Genomic DNA, 16,308 nt, shown 5'->3' with positions numbered 1-16,308 from the left:
ATGTCATGGGTTTTTCGCCGAGGTTTTGTGGGTTTGCCGCTCCGCAGCTGAATCCTTCGGTGCTTCGTGCAGGCCGCAGGCGTGCAGTGTCTGTGACGAATTCCAACTGCACCGTTCCGGCAGGCCCACCACTTGCTGGCTACGGGTGGAACAATTAGGGTTGGGTTAGTTGTCGATGGAGGGAATACGGTTTCGTTGGAGGGGCTTTTCTGATTTGGAGGGAATCGACAGTGTAGCCGGTTTTTTGTTGGCCCCATCGGGCAACCACGGCCCGCTGCCTGAGCCGCTGGGGCCTGCTCGTAACTCAGATGAACGAAGCTTTTCACGCTGTTTGCAGCGCGGGTGCAGCGATTAGCCCTCTGTGCGCGGTTTAGGCCCTGGCTCAGGAGCACTCTCGCTTCCGCGCCAGCGTGGGGCCGTCCTGCCTGCCGCCCGGCTTTGTGACATCGGAGGGTGCCCTTTTGTGCCAGGTTGCCGCATTTACGCACAAAATGGGAGCCCTGACTTAGGAGGCGAGGCAGAAACGACAAAGACAGGGTGGGCTTTGGTCATGTGGATTTCGCGAGCCTTCCGTTGGCTGAGCTTGACTAAGGGCTTCTGATGCTCGGCAGGATGCCCGCGCGCAAGCCCCACCCTCCAGGTAACTATACCCTGGCACCGCATCAGCCGGTAACTATACCCTGGTGGAACGACTCTTGAAATTGGCCCGCGGGCTCCATTCACTTTCCATCTTTTTTACGAAGGCGTTTAAGCTGTGAATTGCATGCAAGTTTGACTTGCATGGTGGCAAACTTAATTTCAGTCACTCGGGCCTACCGCTTGGCTGTTTGCGGGTGCCGCCTGGCGCCGGTTTTAGTTGTGCTTGGGGTGCCAGGCGAGCAGTGCTAAGTTGGCGCGGCTCCCGGGTCAAGAGGAAGCCGGCCGTGGCACCAGGGGAATCGGGGCGAAGCTTCCACAAAAACACACAAATCAGGGCTCTCGGAGATAATACCAAGCGGCGCAGACAGGAGAGCCTCCGAGTTATTTTCCATTTTTGTGGCCAACTCTAAATTCTATTTCGTGACTGCCCGGCTGACTTAGGCTCTGTCGCAGCAGATGCAAATCCGCTCCACGTCAGCGCAGCGACTTGGCACCACCACATGATCGCTTCGCACCGACAGCCCATGTTAGGGGCACTTCCACCGAAAAAGCCAAGGACTTGTTAAATAAAACGGGTCATTTTTAGGCCATCGCTAAATCAGCCGATTCTGGTTGGCCTGGCCTAGGCACGGCGGCTCCTACTGCTCACAAAAGTCGCTGCGCCAGTGCTCTAACGCTTTGTGCCTCTCGCCAGCGGGTATTGCACCTTCGGTGCTGCCGTCTGGCCAGGTGACAATCCAGCAACCTGCCAGTTAATGGCCCGCACGCGAATTTGTCATTCGCTTGTCTCACCTATGTTTTGAATGATGCATGATGCCAGCGTCCTCTAACTGGCCGCCCTGGTGTTGTTGGCATCTTCGCTGGGGGTCAGGGCGTAAGCGCAAAAAAGGCCTATTGTCCCTGGAATGCCTCTGCTCGCTTCGAGAATGCGGACTGTGTCGCTGCAGCATCTCTCAAAAAAGTCAAACAGACTCTCAGACCGGCAGACAAGGCAGGTTTGGCTTTGGCCCATTTCTCTCAATTTTTTTTTTTTTTCTGGCCCACGCTATTTTGCATTTCGCGCCGCACCGCTCGATGCTCCATGCATGCGCATCTTCTGTCGGCACTGCGTGGGTTTGTTATTTTCGCCATGCACCGGCAGCTCCACCTGTATTCGGCCGCATGCACGAGCTGCGTGCTCGGTCGCTGGAATCTGGCCCCATGCAGTCATCTGAACACCCTCGGCCACTTCAGCCTCCCAATCCAGCCCTCTCCTTCACACACACGCCCAAAGCTTCCCTTGTATACCCTACCTAAGCCTCACCCTTGTTATTCTCGCTCGGCAGCCTCCACCTTGCCCGATCGGCAGCACCCTCGCTTGCCCGAGACGGTTGCAGCATGCGTCAGGCAATAGCGCATCTTCGCCAAATCATGTAACCCACCACATTTGCATGCAGGCCATGCATTCTCTTGCTATCTGACTATATATTTCGCTCTTTTCCGGCCCTGTCTTCGATACCCCATACTAAATCTCACAATCCAATAAGTCGTCGGCACCGCCCGTCTATGTCCCTGCTATTGTTATGCCTAAGCTTCCGTCGGTCTCCGAGTTGATGGTGGGAGCCCAGCTCTCCTCGGTGCTAGACCGCTCCTCAACCCATCCTCAAACAAGACAACTGGCCCTGAGTCCTCGTCTGGCTGTGCCAGTATCGCCTCATGACAAATGGCCTTCTCAAGATCACGCTCCTCCACCTCCGCCTCCCGTGCCTGCCACTTTGCCCCATCCTCGCTCCAGAAACACTTCCTTCCTGGGCCACCCTTCCAGACAAACGGACTACTTCCTGCCAGTCCACCTCCCGCCTCCTCCTCAGCACCCGGGACTCTCACATCTGCTGCTGTACGAGCAGCCGGCCGAATCGCCATTACACGTGTCGCCTCAGTCACAACCTGCGCCGCCTCTGGCTCCTCCGCTGGCGCCACTTCCACAGGCGACTCCTCAAATCCAGCTGCTTCCGCCTCCACAAGCTCCGCAGCGCCCACAAACCCTCCAGCAACAGCATCACCTGCACCCGCAGGCACAACAGGTCCAGCCGCAACCGCAGGCTGTTCCCCAGCATCTTCAGCATCAGCATCAGCATCAGCATCCCCAGGCTCAGCAGCATCCTCAAGCCCCACAAGGCCCTCTCCCGCAGGGCGGGTACGGGCCCATGGTGCCGATGTATCCGATGCCAAATTACTACGGGCTTCCTCCACTTGTGCCTGTGGTGCCTCAATACAAGCCGTACCCACGCGAGGCTGACCAAAACAACGCCCTCGTGAACAAGCGCCGGGTGATCAAAAGACGTACTCGCACGGGGTGCCTCACTTGTCGTAAGCGGCGCATCAAGTGTGACGAGCGTAAACCGCACTGTTACAACTGCGAGCGGTCCAAAAAGCTCTGTTTGGGCTACGAAATGGTGCCGCAGCAGGCCAAGCGCCGCAACCTGGACAATCTGGGTAAGGACAAGGACCGCCGCCTGCTGGTGTACGATCTCATGTAAAGCGTGTGCTAAAAATTCCCGCCCTTGCAAGGGCCCTCAGACGCTGGCGTCTGTGGTGCCGGATCAGCAAATCGCTAGCAACCACTGGCGAAGGTGTGCTCCTGCACAGTGCATCGGTGCCTGAGCTGTTACTGCAGTCGGCTGCACCAGTGCGCGAGGGGTGGGTGGGTGTGTGGGTGGCGACGGGTGTCGCACCCGCAGCCGTCCGCATTTGTTTCAGCCTCGAAAGATGAAACTGCGTCTACGTCTGCTGTCAGCGTGACCAAGGCAACCAAACCTACTGACTGCTGTCTGATCTAACTATGGCCAGTTTGCGCACTTGGGTATGCCGGCTGGCGGATCGCTGCACCGTTCGTTGTCGCACCGCTCGCGCACCACGCATCCAGACGCACATAGACGCACCCACCCTCTAGCCACCTCCCTATTGTCTGGCTTGTCGAGTTATTGTCTCCAGTGTGACAATCACTGCACCATCTTTCACCGGGGTGCGCTTGCCGAATTCTCGTCATTTGCGCTCAGTTCCAGCCAGCGGCCGCCCGCTTCAAAGAAACGGCAAGATTTCCCGCGCCCGCCTGACTTTCCCGCGGCACCTATCCTGGGCGCTTCCCCCTTGGGTAGACACTGTCAACTTTTGACCCGCTCGTTGTCTCCTCAACAGTAAGGCAGCGCCCATCGTATTGGGACCCGCTTTGGTCCACTACGGGTGGTTCTGGCCCATGGCCCCAAGCCTGGTGCTCTCTTAATTTTATTTTATTTTTTTTATTTCTAATTCTTCATGGGTAGTGTCTGCCCACTTTGCCGGGCGAGACCTCGCCTATCTTACGTCTCGTTAATCTCACCTGCCTCTGGCTGCCCGCATGGCTTGAGCCGGGTGCATACCAACCGATTCCCGCCCTCGCCCACTTACACCGGAACGCAGCATGCCCCAGACTTAAAATACACACTGCAAACAATTACACCGTTTTATTTCTCCTCCACTGCCACAAATTCCACTGCCACAGCCGTTCGCTCCATCCGAAGCTAGCGGCGTCTGATTGTTTAAGCGAGTTTGCGTTAGCCGACTTTAGCCTGACGCACCTCGCTAGCCGAGGAAACGTCAAGCCCTGCCGTCTAAAAAACTAACTTTAACCTGGCTTGCTTATGCCTCCCGTATCGGCCTTGTTACATTTCCGTTGCTTTGCTTCGTCTAATTTTTGTGTCCAGGCCGGGTGTCCTAACCGTTGCTGCTTCTTTTTCCGTCTCGCTTACCTCGCTTGCAGAAGCTTATTTCGCACATGGACCAGGCAAAAGTACGTCCGTGCAAGCACTGCCTGATGATTTTTTCTTGTTTTTCGCTTTCTCGCCAGACCGTGGCAAGTCTGCCCTCCGTATTATTGAGGCGGTTTACGAGCCATGGCGTCTGCACTGTTGGCAAAGCAGAACAGAAAAAAAAATTCTTGCTAATGGCCCAACAACCCAACAGATGTTTAGCACCCCAGCAGTTGTCATAATTTCCTTGTCTCGGGCTTCCACCCTGCCGGCATCTGTACGCCTGGGCTGATATCTCAGAGATAAGAAACACATGATCATGGAGTTGCCGCCGTCCCCTCAACCAGCAAGTGACCTTTTCATTTTTTTTTTCTTTTTGGTGCCCGCTGGCTCGGGCTTTTCCGAAATAAGAGCCGTTGTTGGGCTCCTCCAAGAAAAGTCCTCCGCAAGGGTTATCTATTCTCCATGCGGGTGGCCTGCTAAAGTCTCTTTTTGTTCTTCCGCATAACAAGGTTGCAGGGGTTTCGAGGCGGCACTCGACCTGTCAACGACGCCAAGCCGGAGCTGCTGCTGGCTCGACAATGGTAAGTCTGATCGCTGGCGGAGGGTAATAATTTTTCACCAAGAACAGTTTGTTTGCTGTTGCTGGGCAGTAAATCCCGAGTCTTCAATTCTGCAGAAAAAAAAATTATTTGCAACCATGATTTTCCTAGCATAAATACGACGCCAGTCAATCCAAATTTAATCCACCATCCTACAATTTCCTTCTCGTCCTTTTATTACCATGCTAACCCCATGCTAAACCTTCTCCATCTCTTGCACAACATAGTCAAGCACATACGTCTGCTCAACCAACTCGTCGAGTCTCTGGTAGTGCCTTTCGTTGTACGGAATAACCTGCTCCACGATCTTTCGAATGGCGCCGTTGTCCATGTCAAGCTGAGCAACAATCACAGCCAACACCTTCTGTGCTATCTCAAACTGCTTGAAGTTGATATTCCAGTCCCTGACTCTTTTGAGAAGCGCCTCCATCTGCTCCCCTTGCAACGTCCTCATTGTTTCCTCAAGCTCCTTCAGTCCCACGGCCAGCTCGGGATCTTGGTTTGCTCCAATAGCCGCCTTCACCACATTGTACAATCTCATCAGATGCTCCAACGTGAGTGCAAGCAAAAAGGCGTTGCTCCAGTCGCTGCGGTTGATGTAGTTGCTCAACTGCTGTTCCTGTTCGACTCTCTCTTTTTGCTGCTGCTCTTGTTCTAGAAGAAACTCGTCTGTACGGTCTCTCCAAAGACTCATGTGGCCATCAGCATCGGCAGTGACCATCTGTAGACCATCTTCCTTGATATCAGCAGCCCAGATACGGTTGCTGTGGTTGTCCAAAGTGGCGACACACTCAGACTCCTTGACGTCCCACAACTTCACCAAACCGTCTGCTCCAGTGGTGACGATTTGCTTGCTCTTGTTGATAAAACGGCTTCGTTGCACGGCGTTGGTATGGCCTTCAAGCGTCTTTGTGCACGTGTAGTCGACCAACGACCAGACTCTGGCGGTTTTGTCTCCAGAAGCTGTGGTAATGAGTTTGTCGTACTGGCAGAAACTGATATCCCAAAGTCCACGCTTGTGACCCTTGAGAACACCAACAGTTTCGCCGGACTCTAAGTCCCAGACTTTGCCGAGTTTGTCGAAAGAAGCAGTGGCAAAAAGCTCGTCGTTGGGTGCGACAGCAACGCAGTTGATATCTTTGTCGTGAGCTCTTCTGGTGTATTCACTGGTTTTCATCGTGGAGCCTGCCTCCTTAGGCACACGCCATTTTTTGACGGTTAAATCAGAAGATGCCGTGATGATGAAAGCGGGAATTATGTTGATGCTCTTCGGGAGAGCACAGCCGGTAACGGCTCCAGCGTGACCGGTGAAAACAGCATATGAAGAAAAAGACTCTGCCTCGTCGCTCCACGCCCAGAGCCTTGCCAGGTTGTCTTTGCTTCCCGTGAGAATCCATTTTCCGTCCTCGGAAACGTCTATGCAATTAAGAAGGTCGGTGTGGCCTTCGAGAAGGTGTACGTCAAGAGGAGCACTGAGGTCCACCACACGCAAGGCTGGTGCATTGGTGGCCATGGCAACAAGCTCCATGTTGGGACCGGCATAGCGAAGATCAGCAATGATTCCGTGGTTACCGGCAACTCGCCTCGTGATGGGAATCACGGCAGCACCGTTTTCAACATACATGTCCTCGAGGGACATTTCCACCATCGTCTGATCAGACACCACCATCCAAAGACGGGTGTTTTCGTTTGTGTGGACGACTTCAATGGCCATGAGCTCTTCAGACGTTTCCAACGGTTTGGGCGAACCTCCAAGCGGCTTACCCGAAGCAATGTCCCAAAGCTTCACCTGGTTCTCTGAGCCTGCAGTGTAAAAAACATCCTCTCCCAGCGGAAGCTGAGTGAAACCGCAGCATTCGACCTGATGCCTCACGGTCACGGTATTCACAACCTTACGCAAGTTGTCTGTGTTGTAGAAGACCACCACGGCGTCTCTTCCACCGGTGATGAACTGCGATCCGTCTGGCGAGAACGCAAGGCCTCTCACGGCGCCCGAGTGCTCCTGGTGAGTCGAAATGCATTTTCTTTTAACCAAATCCCATACTTTTGATGTGCCCATGGTGTCTCCCAGCGCTAACATCCACTTGGACGAGTGAAGCTCGCCGTAGAAGCACAAGGAGCAGATGATGGTGCCGTGACCTTTAAGCGAATGGGTCACGTACCCGCCTTCAACGTCCCACACTGTGACAACTCCGTCTGTGGAGCCAAATGCAAAAAGTGACGAGGTCTCGTCGGCAGTAGCGATGTATACTGGAGCAGAGAGCTTAGTCTGTTTTGTGATTTCACCGCTTTCGACATTGTACACTCGAAGCTGCTGGGATTGGGAAATAACTGCGAGATGGGCTCCGTCAGGTGTGATTGCAAGGGCTGTGACAAGTTCTCCGTCACCTTCTAGGGTGTGGAGCGTGATGTTTCTGTTCAAGTCGGTCACCACGACATCCTCATTAAGCGGCGTGGCGACGATGGATCCGTCCAGGGAAAACGCCGCTGCCGTGGCCCCGACGTAAAACGGCTCTATATCTTTGGCCCGTATGCTCTTTTGATGGGTTCGGCCATTACGGATTTCTCGATGTGGTACTTTTTCAACTTGATGCGATGCCTGCGATGCCTATGTATGTGTGCGTACAGTACCAACTGGTGGGACCTACTACAGTGGGGGAGAGAAGATAACTGGTATGGGCATTAACAGGGTAATTTTTTTGAATTAAGAGATTAGGAAAATGGCAAATGGCGGTCATGAAGCTTTTTGGGCTTAAAGCTTTGAAAGGCGGTGTTCTTGCTCGGCTGCAAAATAGATGAGTTCTGGGCATAGTAACTGGACCGGCCTGAAAAAAGACATTTCGTGATTTCAAGAGTATTGTTTGTAGCAAAACTAAACAACTAACGCTTCAATTCATAAGAATCAACTTTGTATTTCACAGTTCCCAGTTGAACTTGTGTCCTCATCCGGTGAGAAAATGTGGAACCTCATCCCATCTCAACGACAAACGTTGGAGCACTGTAAAAAAAATGGAGAGCCATTCCTTAAAGTAATGTCAAGCGCCTGAATGCAATCTAGCCACAACTAAATGGAAAAAAGAAAGCCCGATGCGGGGCTCGAACCCGCAACCTTTTGATTGACCTTAGAAGATTAAGAGTCAAATGCTCTACCGATTGAGCTAACCAGGCTTCGTTGATTACAAACCAATAGTGGTCTTTTATGTCGTAATAAACCAAAAGCCGTACAAATTTTCGAAATTTTCCATATTTTCATTTTGTTTTGTCTTCCGTTACACTAACTCATCTCGCTCGCCGAATTTGAGCCTCAGCGGCCCAAAATTGCCCGATTTGTGTGCGTTTATTATATTCTTTAATCTAAGTCGTCTATGCCCCTTCAGCTATCTCTATTCCCATTAACTTGGCGGTATCCCTCATGTACTGGTCAATGTAGTCCTCAATACCTTCGCCCCTGCCACCATACCGGTCACCGGTCACGATCTGCCTGATTCTGAAGAGCCAAAATATAACATCACTGAGGAAGAGCGAAACCTTCACCTTCAATAACTGAATCCATGGACCGGGGTGGCGAAGGGAAAATGTTCTCTCCTCTGCAAGAGTTTTTAATGCGCAATTTGTGAAAAGATTGATTCTGTTGACTGGACTTCCCATAGTCTGGTTCAAGTTTTGCATCATTCTCATCGAACGCAGAAGGAATAGCATCTGTAACGGAAACTTCGTCTCATCTCCAAGAAAGCTTTTGATAAGATCGTAAGAGCTCGTATTTCTCGCGATAAAGTCTTTTGGAGGCGGCTTGAGCTGGACCATGGTTGTCAAGATCTGTGGGTCGCCAATGCCCCATGAATGTGCTATCTCCTCCATCTTTCTCTTATCGTAAAGAAATAAGCTTTCCCATATAGTGCAATACTCCTTTCTGAATTTGTCCGGAAGCGTAACGTACAATCCGTGATCCAAGATGACTAACTCTTGCTTCCCGTTATGTATTCTGGCCATGAGATTGCCAGGATGGGGATCTGAATGGCAAAACCCGTAGTTGAACACCTGTCTTCCAAAGATTTGAACATACTGCTTCATCATAGTGGTGATGTCGAGTTTCGCATCTATCAACTTTTGCTTATCGGCGAGAGAGATGCCATCTATCCACTCCGTGACGAGAATCAGCCCTCTAGTGTAGTCGTCGTAGTTTTTTGGAATATAAATATTCAACGAATCCATTGCTGGATCTTGTGCTAGAAGGCCTGAGAGCTTTGCAGCGTTCGCTGACTCGTGCCTAAAGTCAGATTCCTTCACCAATTGGTCCGAAACATACTGGGTAAAGAATGTCAACGGGAGATCAAAAATCTTTGAATACACCCACGACATTGCTCTGTAAATGGCCAAATCAACGTTGATCTGCTTGGCGATGTAAGGATGCTGGACTTTCACGGCCACTTCCTGCTGTTCCTTTTTCAATTTTGCTTTATGAACCTGGGCAATCGATGCCGATGCCATTGGCTTACGGTCGAACTGCTCAAAGATGTCCTTTTCGTAATTCTCGCCAAGTTGCCGCCTGAGCGTTCTGTCTATCTCCGCCCAAGGGTCCTCGGGAGCAGCGTCGTACAAATTGATGAAACGCTTTTGGTATGCCAATGGGAACACAGTTCCGTTGTTGGCAATTGCCTGACCAAGCTTGATGTAAAGGCCCTTGTTGGCCGAGAGCATCTGGAGAAGCTTCTCAGATGCCTCCTCGTGGAGATCGTCTATCTTCTCGTATTTCTTTGCATTGACTCCGTATTGGTAAGCAATCCATAAAAGCACATAAACTGCACGAGCTGAACGTTGCAAAAGTGACAGATAAAAGTACTCGTCAATGCCGTAAACAAGCACAGAGGCTCCAGTGGCGGCAGCTATGATCTTGAATGATTTGGGTGTTTTAGCCTTGCTACCAGTAGCATAGGTTCTTTGGAATGATCGGCTGAATGCAATTCGTCTTGTGTGCCGAAGAGCGCCTTGACGGTATATCCCGTGGCATCCTCGAAGGCCTAGCATGATGTAGAAGTAGTTGATAGAGTTGTTCAGTGTCATTGCATATAGCCTGTGATAGTAGCAACAAAGTACGGCGTATCTGGCGGTTTTTGTGATTTTGAAAAACCGTCGAGCATGTGAAAGTAGTTTCAAGAGAAGTTGAAAAGATCATTGGGCAACATCGATTGGGTCTTTATGTTGGTGCTTTTCAGCTTTACAAAATTGAGCTGTTCTGATTCGCACCCCAGAAGTCAGAGCTTTATGCGAGTGTTTGCCAAAACCACACCTACCCCACAAACCTAATAAAACGATTTACGTAAAATCAGCAAAATCTTCAAAAGCCACCTTACCGAATCCAATAAACAAGCCGATCCCTCAAATTCCCATTTTTAATTCCCCCTTGACTGCACCACACGCTTGGATCAATTGAGTTCTCTGGATACCTCGGCGCGAAAAAATCAAACAAGAACTACGTCTAATCCACCCCAATGTTCAGATTGGCATCCACCACGCTCCGCTCGGCCGCTCGTCGTTACCTGACTGCTCCTGCTGCTCCTGTGACTCCAACCAAGAAGGTCGGTGCTTTCAGAGGTGGCTTTGTTGGTTTCTTCTTTGGTGTCCTGGTAGCTGGCACTGCTTCCTACTACTACATGATCGAGGCGTACAACAAGAACACCCAGATTGTCATGACGGACGTGCTCAGCTTGAAAGAGTCCTTGAATGCCTTGGAGAAGCACGTGCGTACGTTGGACGAACAGAAAAAGTAGACCAGGAGAGGTCCATATATTCTATATACATCATTTCGTGATTATGCAATTGTAGGTTTAGAGGGTGTTGATGAACTCAAGCACCCTGTCGAGAAGCTGGTCGAACTCCTTCCGGCCTGTTTCGGCGGCGTGGTCGCCAACAAACCTGATCTCTATGCGTTTACCTCCTAGGCTGCCTCCCTCAACCACAGACACATGGACCATCTGCTCTGTGCCGTCTTCCTGGGGCAATTCAACGGCAATTTCCCGTCTATAAGATACGTTGAGGTAATGATAACGGACAGTCTTGCCGTTGATGACAAGGTCAATAGTAGGTGCTATCGACGTGGGTGCTCTTCCACTGTAGTCAAGAGTGGACTTTTCGAGGAAGTCAACCACACCGGGCTGGCTGGAGAAGCGCAGGTATCTGTCGATGGTGGAATCCAATGTTTGGCTAATTGATTGGCCTTCAGTATCTGCGTCCTCTTGCTCTTCGAGTATTCTTCCCGTCATTTGGCAGCTGATCTTGATGTCACTTTTGGCATCTGGCAAGCAAACAAGACTGGAATTTTCGCCCTCCACTGAAACAATCTGTAAGGTGTCAACATCAGGCATGAGATTGGCCTTAAGCTGCACCCACATTTCAACTGGCGGATATTCCATGGCCTTGTCAGTCTCCAGCGATGCAACGAAAGGTGATGGAGTAAACTTGAACTGAAGGCTGTACATGTGAGGATCCCTGTAGCTTGGGCTGGATGAGTCGTTTGCACGCATAGAAATGATCTTGTCGTGAGCCAACATGACATTAGAGTTGAAGAGCACCAGCTTATGCTTTTGTTCCAGGGTGGCCGAAGGCACAATGTTCTTCTTGTTGGTGGGTATCTCAAACAACACATTTCCTAGCGTCACCGTGAAGAGCTTGGGGTCTAGATTATCTGCCGCCACTCCTGGCAACGACTGTTTGTACTTGAAGTCTGTGAGCTCTTTGTACAATTGATCCCGTTGTTCTTTAGAAAGAGACACGTGAGACGTTTGCTCAGAAGCCTGTGGTTGCGTAGCTTCGTTCGATTCGCTTCCGAAACCGAGGCTTTCTAGAAGATCCCATCCTTTGCTGTCACTCTGCTTCTCTGCAGCGGCTTTTAAGGAAAGTTTGTTGTCTTCGTCTCGCCACGTTTCATCATACAAGTCAATTTTGGAAAGCGACTCATCAGAGAATTTGGCAAGCTCGTCGAGAAGGAGTTGGCTTGGTTTCTGATCTTTCTTTTCTAGGACATATAAATCCTTCGACCTATCCTTCCAAGCTAACAGATCGTCCTGCTTGAAAGGAAGGAACTGGTGTGGCCCTTCGGGCAAATGCAAAAACTCCTTAGTATGAAGATTGTAGTTAAGGAGCCATAAAAGAAGGCGCTTGGTTCGTTTGAGCTGATTCTTATTAAGCGCATAGAGCTCGTACTTGTCGTTGTTGAGCGGATCAAAATAGACTTCTGTATTGCTGCTAACTTCTGCAACATTGAAGTGACCGTGCTGTTTGAGAGCCAATTTTTTGACCACAGAGAGGTCGATCTCTTCCATATGAGCGCCCTCCAAATCCGAAGTCAAATTGATCTTGGCATTTTCAACCTGCTCTGGTGTGCCTGTGAGTAGGAGCTTTTTGGACTCGCTGTCGAATTCGATCTTAGAAACAGCGCTTCTGATGTGTCTGAGGATGAGGCCATGCGACAGGAGAAGGAGGAACATTTCGTACCGCGTTAAGGGTACACTTTCAGTGACGAGCAAGTCATCTATAGACATTTCCTTGACGTTTGTAGTCCAGATCTTTTCCAAAATGAAGGAGGCCAATTTCTGCTTCGTACCTGCTTTGAGTCCCTTGAGAGACCCATGTTTCTTGAGGATGTATTCCTGTAACTGCAGGGCCTTGAACCCCTTGCAAATATCACTCACGACAGCCGCTTTCTTACCAATGCTAATATCTGCACTCGATGGTTTGAAGAGCTCGATGGACTCCATGAGTGACTCTTTGCTGGATGTGGGTGGTTTGATTTTGATGGCATCATCGTCAAGGAGTTTCATCATTTGCCGAGGGGTCTGGCGTCTGCCTTTGCGATTGACCTCCTGAACATACTTACTGTACTTTTTGTCCTTGGTCTGTTCTGGGCTAAGAATGAGGATCCGCTTTCTGGCCTTCGGTAGGTTTTGAGTTTCTTTGGAGTAGGGCACATCTTTGAGCGCCTTGTGTACGAAAGAGGGGTATCGTGACAGATTCCGTGCGACTAGGCCAGTGGAGAAGTAGCGAATGGGAGTGCTCCACGGCATGCTGGTAAGGCCTTTCTTGATGGTGGATGGGTCTCAGGATGAGCTGAAAAACCATAGTTCATGATGCACGTGCAGTTCACGTGGCACGTCATGTGACGCGCGTGATACGAATTGTGGCTCCAGGGCATAACCACCACCGTCTCAGGCCACTGATCGGTTAACTACACCCTGTTTATGGAATCAGGCGTTGATAAAAAAAGCCAAACATTTTGTGGTTTGATTTTTCGATTTTGTGGGTACCCGCGTTTTATTTCTGGCACGGCCTCACGACAGTATACGGCAGTTGCCAGCGGAGCCAGTTTTGAGAGTCAGGCAGCCCCGCAGGTCAGTCAGCACAAAATCGCATTTATGAGGAAAACTGAAGCGAGGACGAAGGCCGTTGAACTTTTTGGAAGGAGAGAATTTTTTATTTCAGTTATTGCTACGGAAACCAGAAGTTGCTCAAATTCAGATAGTAATAGAAAAAGAAAACCAGGAGCAAGGCCCAAAGGCTGCTTGGGCTATTTGACTCTTTCTCGGATGGGGAGAAAAATAGCGAGCCATCAGGCGAGGCTGCCCCACCGCTTGAGCCCCAAAAAACGGTCTGTTTTGAGAACACCCAGTGCTCCTGCCCCGGAGTTCCTGCCCAAAAGTTAACGATCCAAAACTACCATGTTCGTAACCGATGACATTCCGGTTTTTTTTTTTTATTGTCTAAGAAACCCCATTGTGCTGACTCCGGCACTTCCTTGTTCTTTCATTTGTCCAGACAAGACTGTGTTCAGGCAGTCATTGTAGGTTATTGTGAGAAGTTTCGGGCGGGCCGGTTACAATAGGTGAAGCACGCTGCTCAGGTACCCTTGGCACTACTGCCGTGGCTCTTATCAGCAAGCGCAAATCGACAAAGCGGTACAGCCGGGTGGTTCAATTTTTTTTTTTTCATTTTTTGAAGTTATGGAGCTCACTTGCTTACTCTTTCCTTTTGTGATCGTCTCCTTTCTTAAAGTTGCTCCCTCTAGTGCCGGGTCTCTTTTTTTTTTTTTTTCGCAGAGCTTCGATGCCCGGCGGATACCCATAGGGCATAATACAGCGAGGGAAAAAACAGCGAAAGCGACAGCGACAGCGGCATCCCGCTAAAAAATAAGAGAACAAAAAGGGAAATCCAAAACTTACACGGAAACAATAACCAGAGAAAATTCCCAAACTTATTTCTGCAGATTTCAAATCAACCGGTGGTGCCGAGTGAGTTGTCTCCAGGGGTTGCTCCACCCTGCTTATCTCTACCGGTTTGCAGCTCCCGTTTCTTTTCCGCACGGCATCGCAGGCTATCTTCGGCCTGACCGGTCGGTCAAAACCTCCGCTTCACCTTGTGCCACAGTAAAAATTTGTTACAGGTTCTTCTTTCCTACCTTCACTATGATCATACCCCACCTCTTGTATTTTTTCCCCCTAGCCACAAACGGCTCCATCGTGGCGCTTTCCCTTGCCTGTAGGAGAAAACGGCTTTTCGACTTTGACATGTCGCCGAGAGCCACCTGCAGGGCCACAAAGCATGACCCACAGAAGGTCAGCGTTGGCGATAAGCGACCCTGGTCTATGTGCCGTCTGGCCCCATAGTCAACGGCATCAGCCCTCGCGGAGTTTTTCCTTCATGCGCGCTGCTCGCCATGCCATACCTTATCAGGCCGCTCGCTGTGTCTCACCTTATGGGTTTGCAGCCAGCTATAAAAGGCGGGTTCCCCCATTGTACCTGCTTTTTTTATAGCATATTTTCGATAAACCTATAATATATACAAATGATCAACCCACTCCGGCAGACCCGTGTCCCTCTTCGCTTGCCCCTTCGCTTGCAAGCTTTGCCTCTACGCCAGGCTAGAGCTTTCCACAGCTCCCCCAACAAGAACAACCTCGCCAGAGTCACTTCCGAGTCTCAACAAACCCAGCAGCCACAGGTGCCTGCTCAGGAGTTGCAAAAGGCTGTTCCTTTGACTCCTCCATCCTTCGCTCACCTCAAGGATTTCTCCGTTGGAGAGTTGTTCTCCTTCATGACTATTGGTGCCGTTGCATCCCACAAGTCTCTTTTGAACTTGGCCATCAAGGCTTTCCCTTTCGTGCCTATGCCTGTGATCAAGGCTTTGGTCTACAACATCTACTGCGGTGGCGAGAACATCGAAGAAGTTAAGCAGACCGGCGCTAGATTGGCTGAAAGAGGCATCAACAACATGATGCTTTCTTTGACTATCGAAGCCTGCAACGGTAACGACAACATCGACCCTGACTTCATTGTTCAGCAGACCCAGCACTCTGTTGACGAAATCTTAATCCCTCACACTATCTCCATGCTTGAGACTTCCGGCAAGGATGTCAACTCTGTTCCTCCTGGATATGTCGCTTTGAAGCCTACTGGATTTGTCAAGAACGCCGCTGCCGTCTTGAAGAACTTCGACCAGCCAGAGTACAAGGCTGAATTCGAGGACTTGGTTTCTAAGGTCTCTGCCATCTGCCAGACCATTTACGACTCCAACCAGAGATTGGCCCAGTTGTACCCATCCAGAGTCGCTCCTTTCGCTGTCGGTGTTATTGACGCCGAGAAGCACGAGCTCCAGGAGGGTGTTTACGAGCTTCAGAGAAGATTGTACCAGCAGTTCAACAAGTTGGACGCTCCTGTTTCCGTGGTTGGCACTTTGCAAATGTACTTGTCTGAGTCTTCTGACCTTTTGGCTAAGGAGGAGAAGTTGGCCAACGAGAACAACTACAGATTGGGCTTGAAGTTGGTCAGAGGCGCCTACATTCACTCTGAAAAGGACCGTGCCACCGTCATCCACAAGACCAAGGAAGACACCGACATGAACTACGACCAGGGTATCTCCTACTGCATTGACTCTATCTTGGCCCACCAGGGTAACGAGTCTACTATTGGCCACTTGGTGGTTGCTTCTCACAACGCTGAATCTATGAAGTTGGCTACTCAGAAGACCTACCAGAGTGAGTTCTCTATTGGTAACAAGAACAAGGCCAACATCTGCTTAGGCCAGTTGTTGGGCATGGCCGACTCTGTCACTCACGACCTTATCTCCAACGACAAGGTCGACAACATCATCAAGTACGTTCCATGGGGCCCACCAAAGGAGACCAAGGAGTACTTGTTGAGAAGATTGGAGGAGAACGGCGATGCCGTCAAAAACGACAACGGCATTCCTTTGGTCAAAGCAGCTATTCTGACCATGTTCAGAAAGATCTTTGCTTAGACGCAATTTATTA

The 16,308-nt window shown here is 50.5% G+C and overlaps 4 protein-coding genes and 1 non-coding gene across 5 annotated transcripts; 2 read left to right on the top strand and 3 right to left on the bottom strand. All coding sequences in view use genetic code 12, as the record gives it.

Annotated features, from left to right (window-relative positions):
- Positions 1–2,201: 2,201 nt before the first annotated feature.
- WOR2 (Zn(II)2Cys6 transcription factor WOR2) lies at positions 2,202–3,158 on the top strand (the record flags this gene model as incomplete). The annotated part of the gene is made up of 1 exon (XM_025481539.1): positions 2,202–3,158. One exon carries the CDS (start codon positions 2,202–2,204, stop codon positions 3,156–3,158), a length of 957 nt encoding a protein of 318 aa, XP_025336157.1.
- Positions 3,159–5,204: 2,046 nt separating this feature from the next.
- UTP13 (Utp13p) lies at positions 5,205–10,069 on the bottom strand (the record flags this gene model as incomplete). The annotated part of the gene is made up of 2 exons (XM_025481538.1): positions 5,205–7,542; positions 8,406–10,069. 2 exons carry the CDS (start codon positions 10,067–10,069, stop codon positions 5,205–5,207), a joined length of 4,002 nt encoding a protein of 1,333 aa, XP_025336156.1.
- On the bottom strand, positions 8,090–8,176 carry CXQ87_003054. Its single transcript has one exon. It is a non-coding gene; the product is annotated as a tRNA-Lys (tRNA).
- Positions 10,070–10,833: 764 nt separating the features above from the next.
- On the bottom strand, positions 10,834–13,068 carry CXQ87_003052 (uncharacterized protein; the record flags this gene model as incomplete). Its single annotated transcript, XM_025481537.1, has 1 exon — positions 10,834–13,068. One exon carries the CDS (start codon positions 13,066–13,068, stop codon positions 10,834–10,836), a length of 2,235 nt encoding a protein of 744 aa, XP_025336155.1.
- Positions 13,069–14,843: 1,775 nt separating this feature from the next.
- PUT1 (proline dehydrogenase) lies at positions 14,844–16,295 on the top strand (the record flags this gene model as incomplete). Its single annotated transcript, XM_025481536.1, has 1 exon — positions 14,844–16,295. One exon carries the CDS (start codon positions 14,844–14,846, stop codon positions 16,293–16,295), a length of 1,452 nt encoding a protein of 483 aa, XP_025336154.1.
- Between the last annotated feature and the right edge of the window lie 13 nt (positions 16,296–16,308).

The sequence above is a fragment of the Candidozyma duobushaemuli genome (genome assembly GCF_002926085.2).
Source record: "Candidozyma duobushaemuli strain B09383 chromosome Unknown C_B09383, whole genome shotgun sequence".
In the NCBI taxonomy this organism is placed as follows: Eukaryota; Fungi; Ascomycota; class Pichiomycetes; order Serinales; family Metschnikowiaceae; genus Candidozyma; species Candidozyma duobushaemuli.
This window is presented reverse-complemented; position numbering and strand designations above follow the sequence as displayed.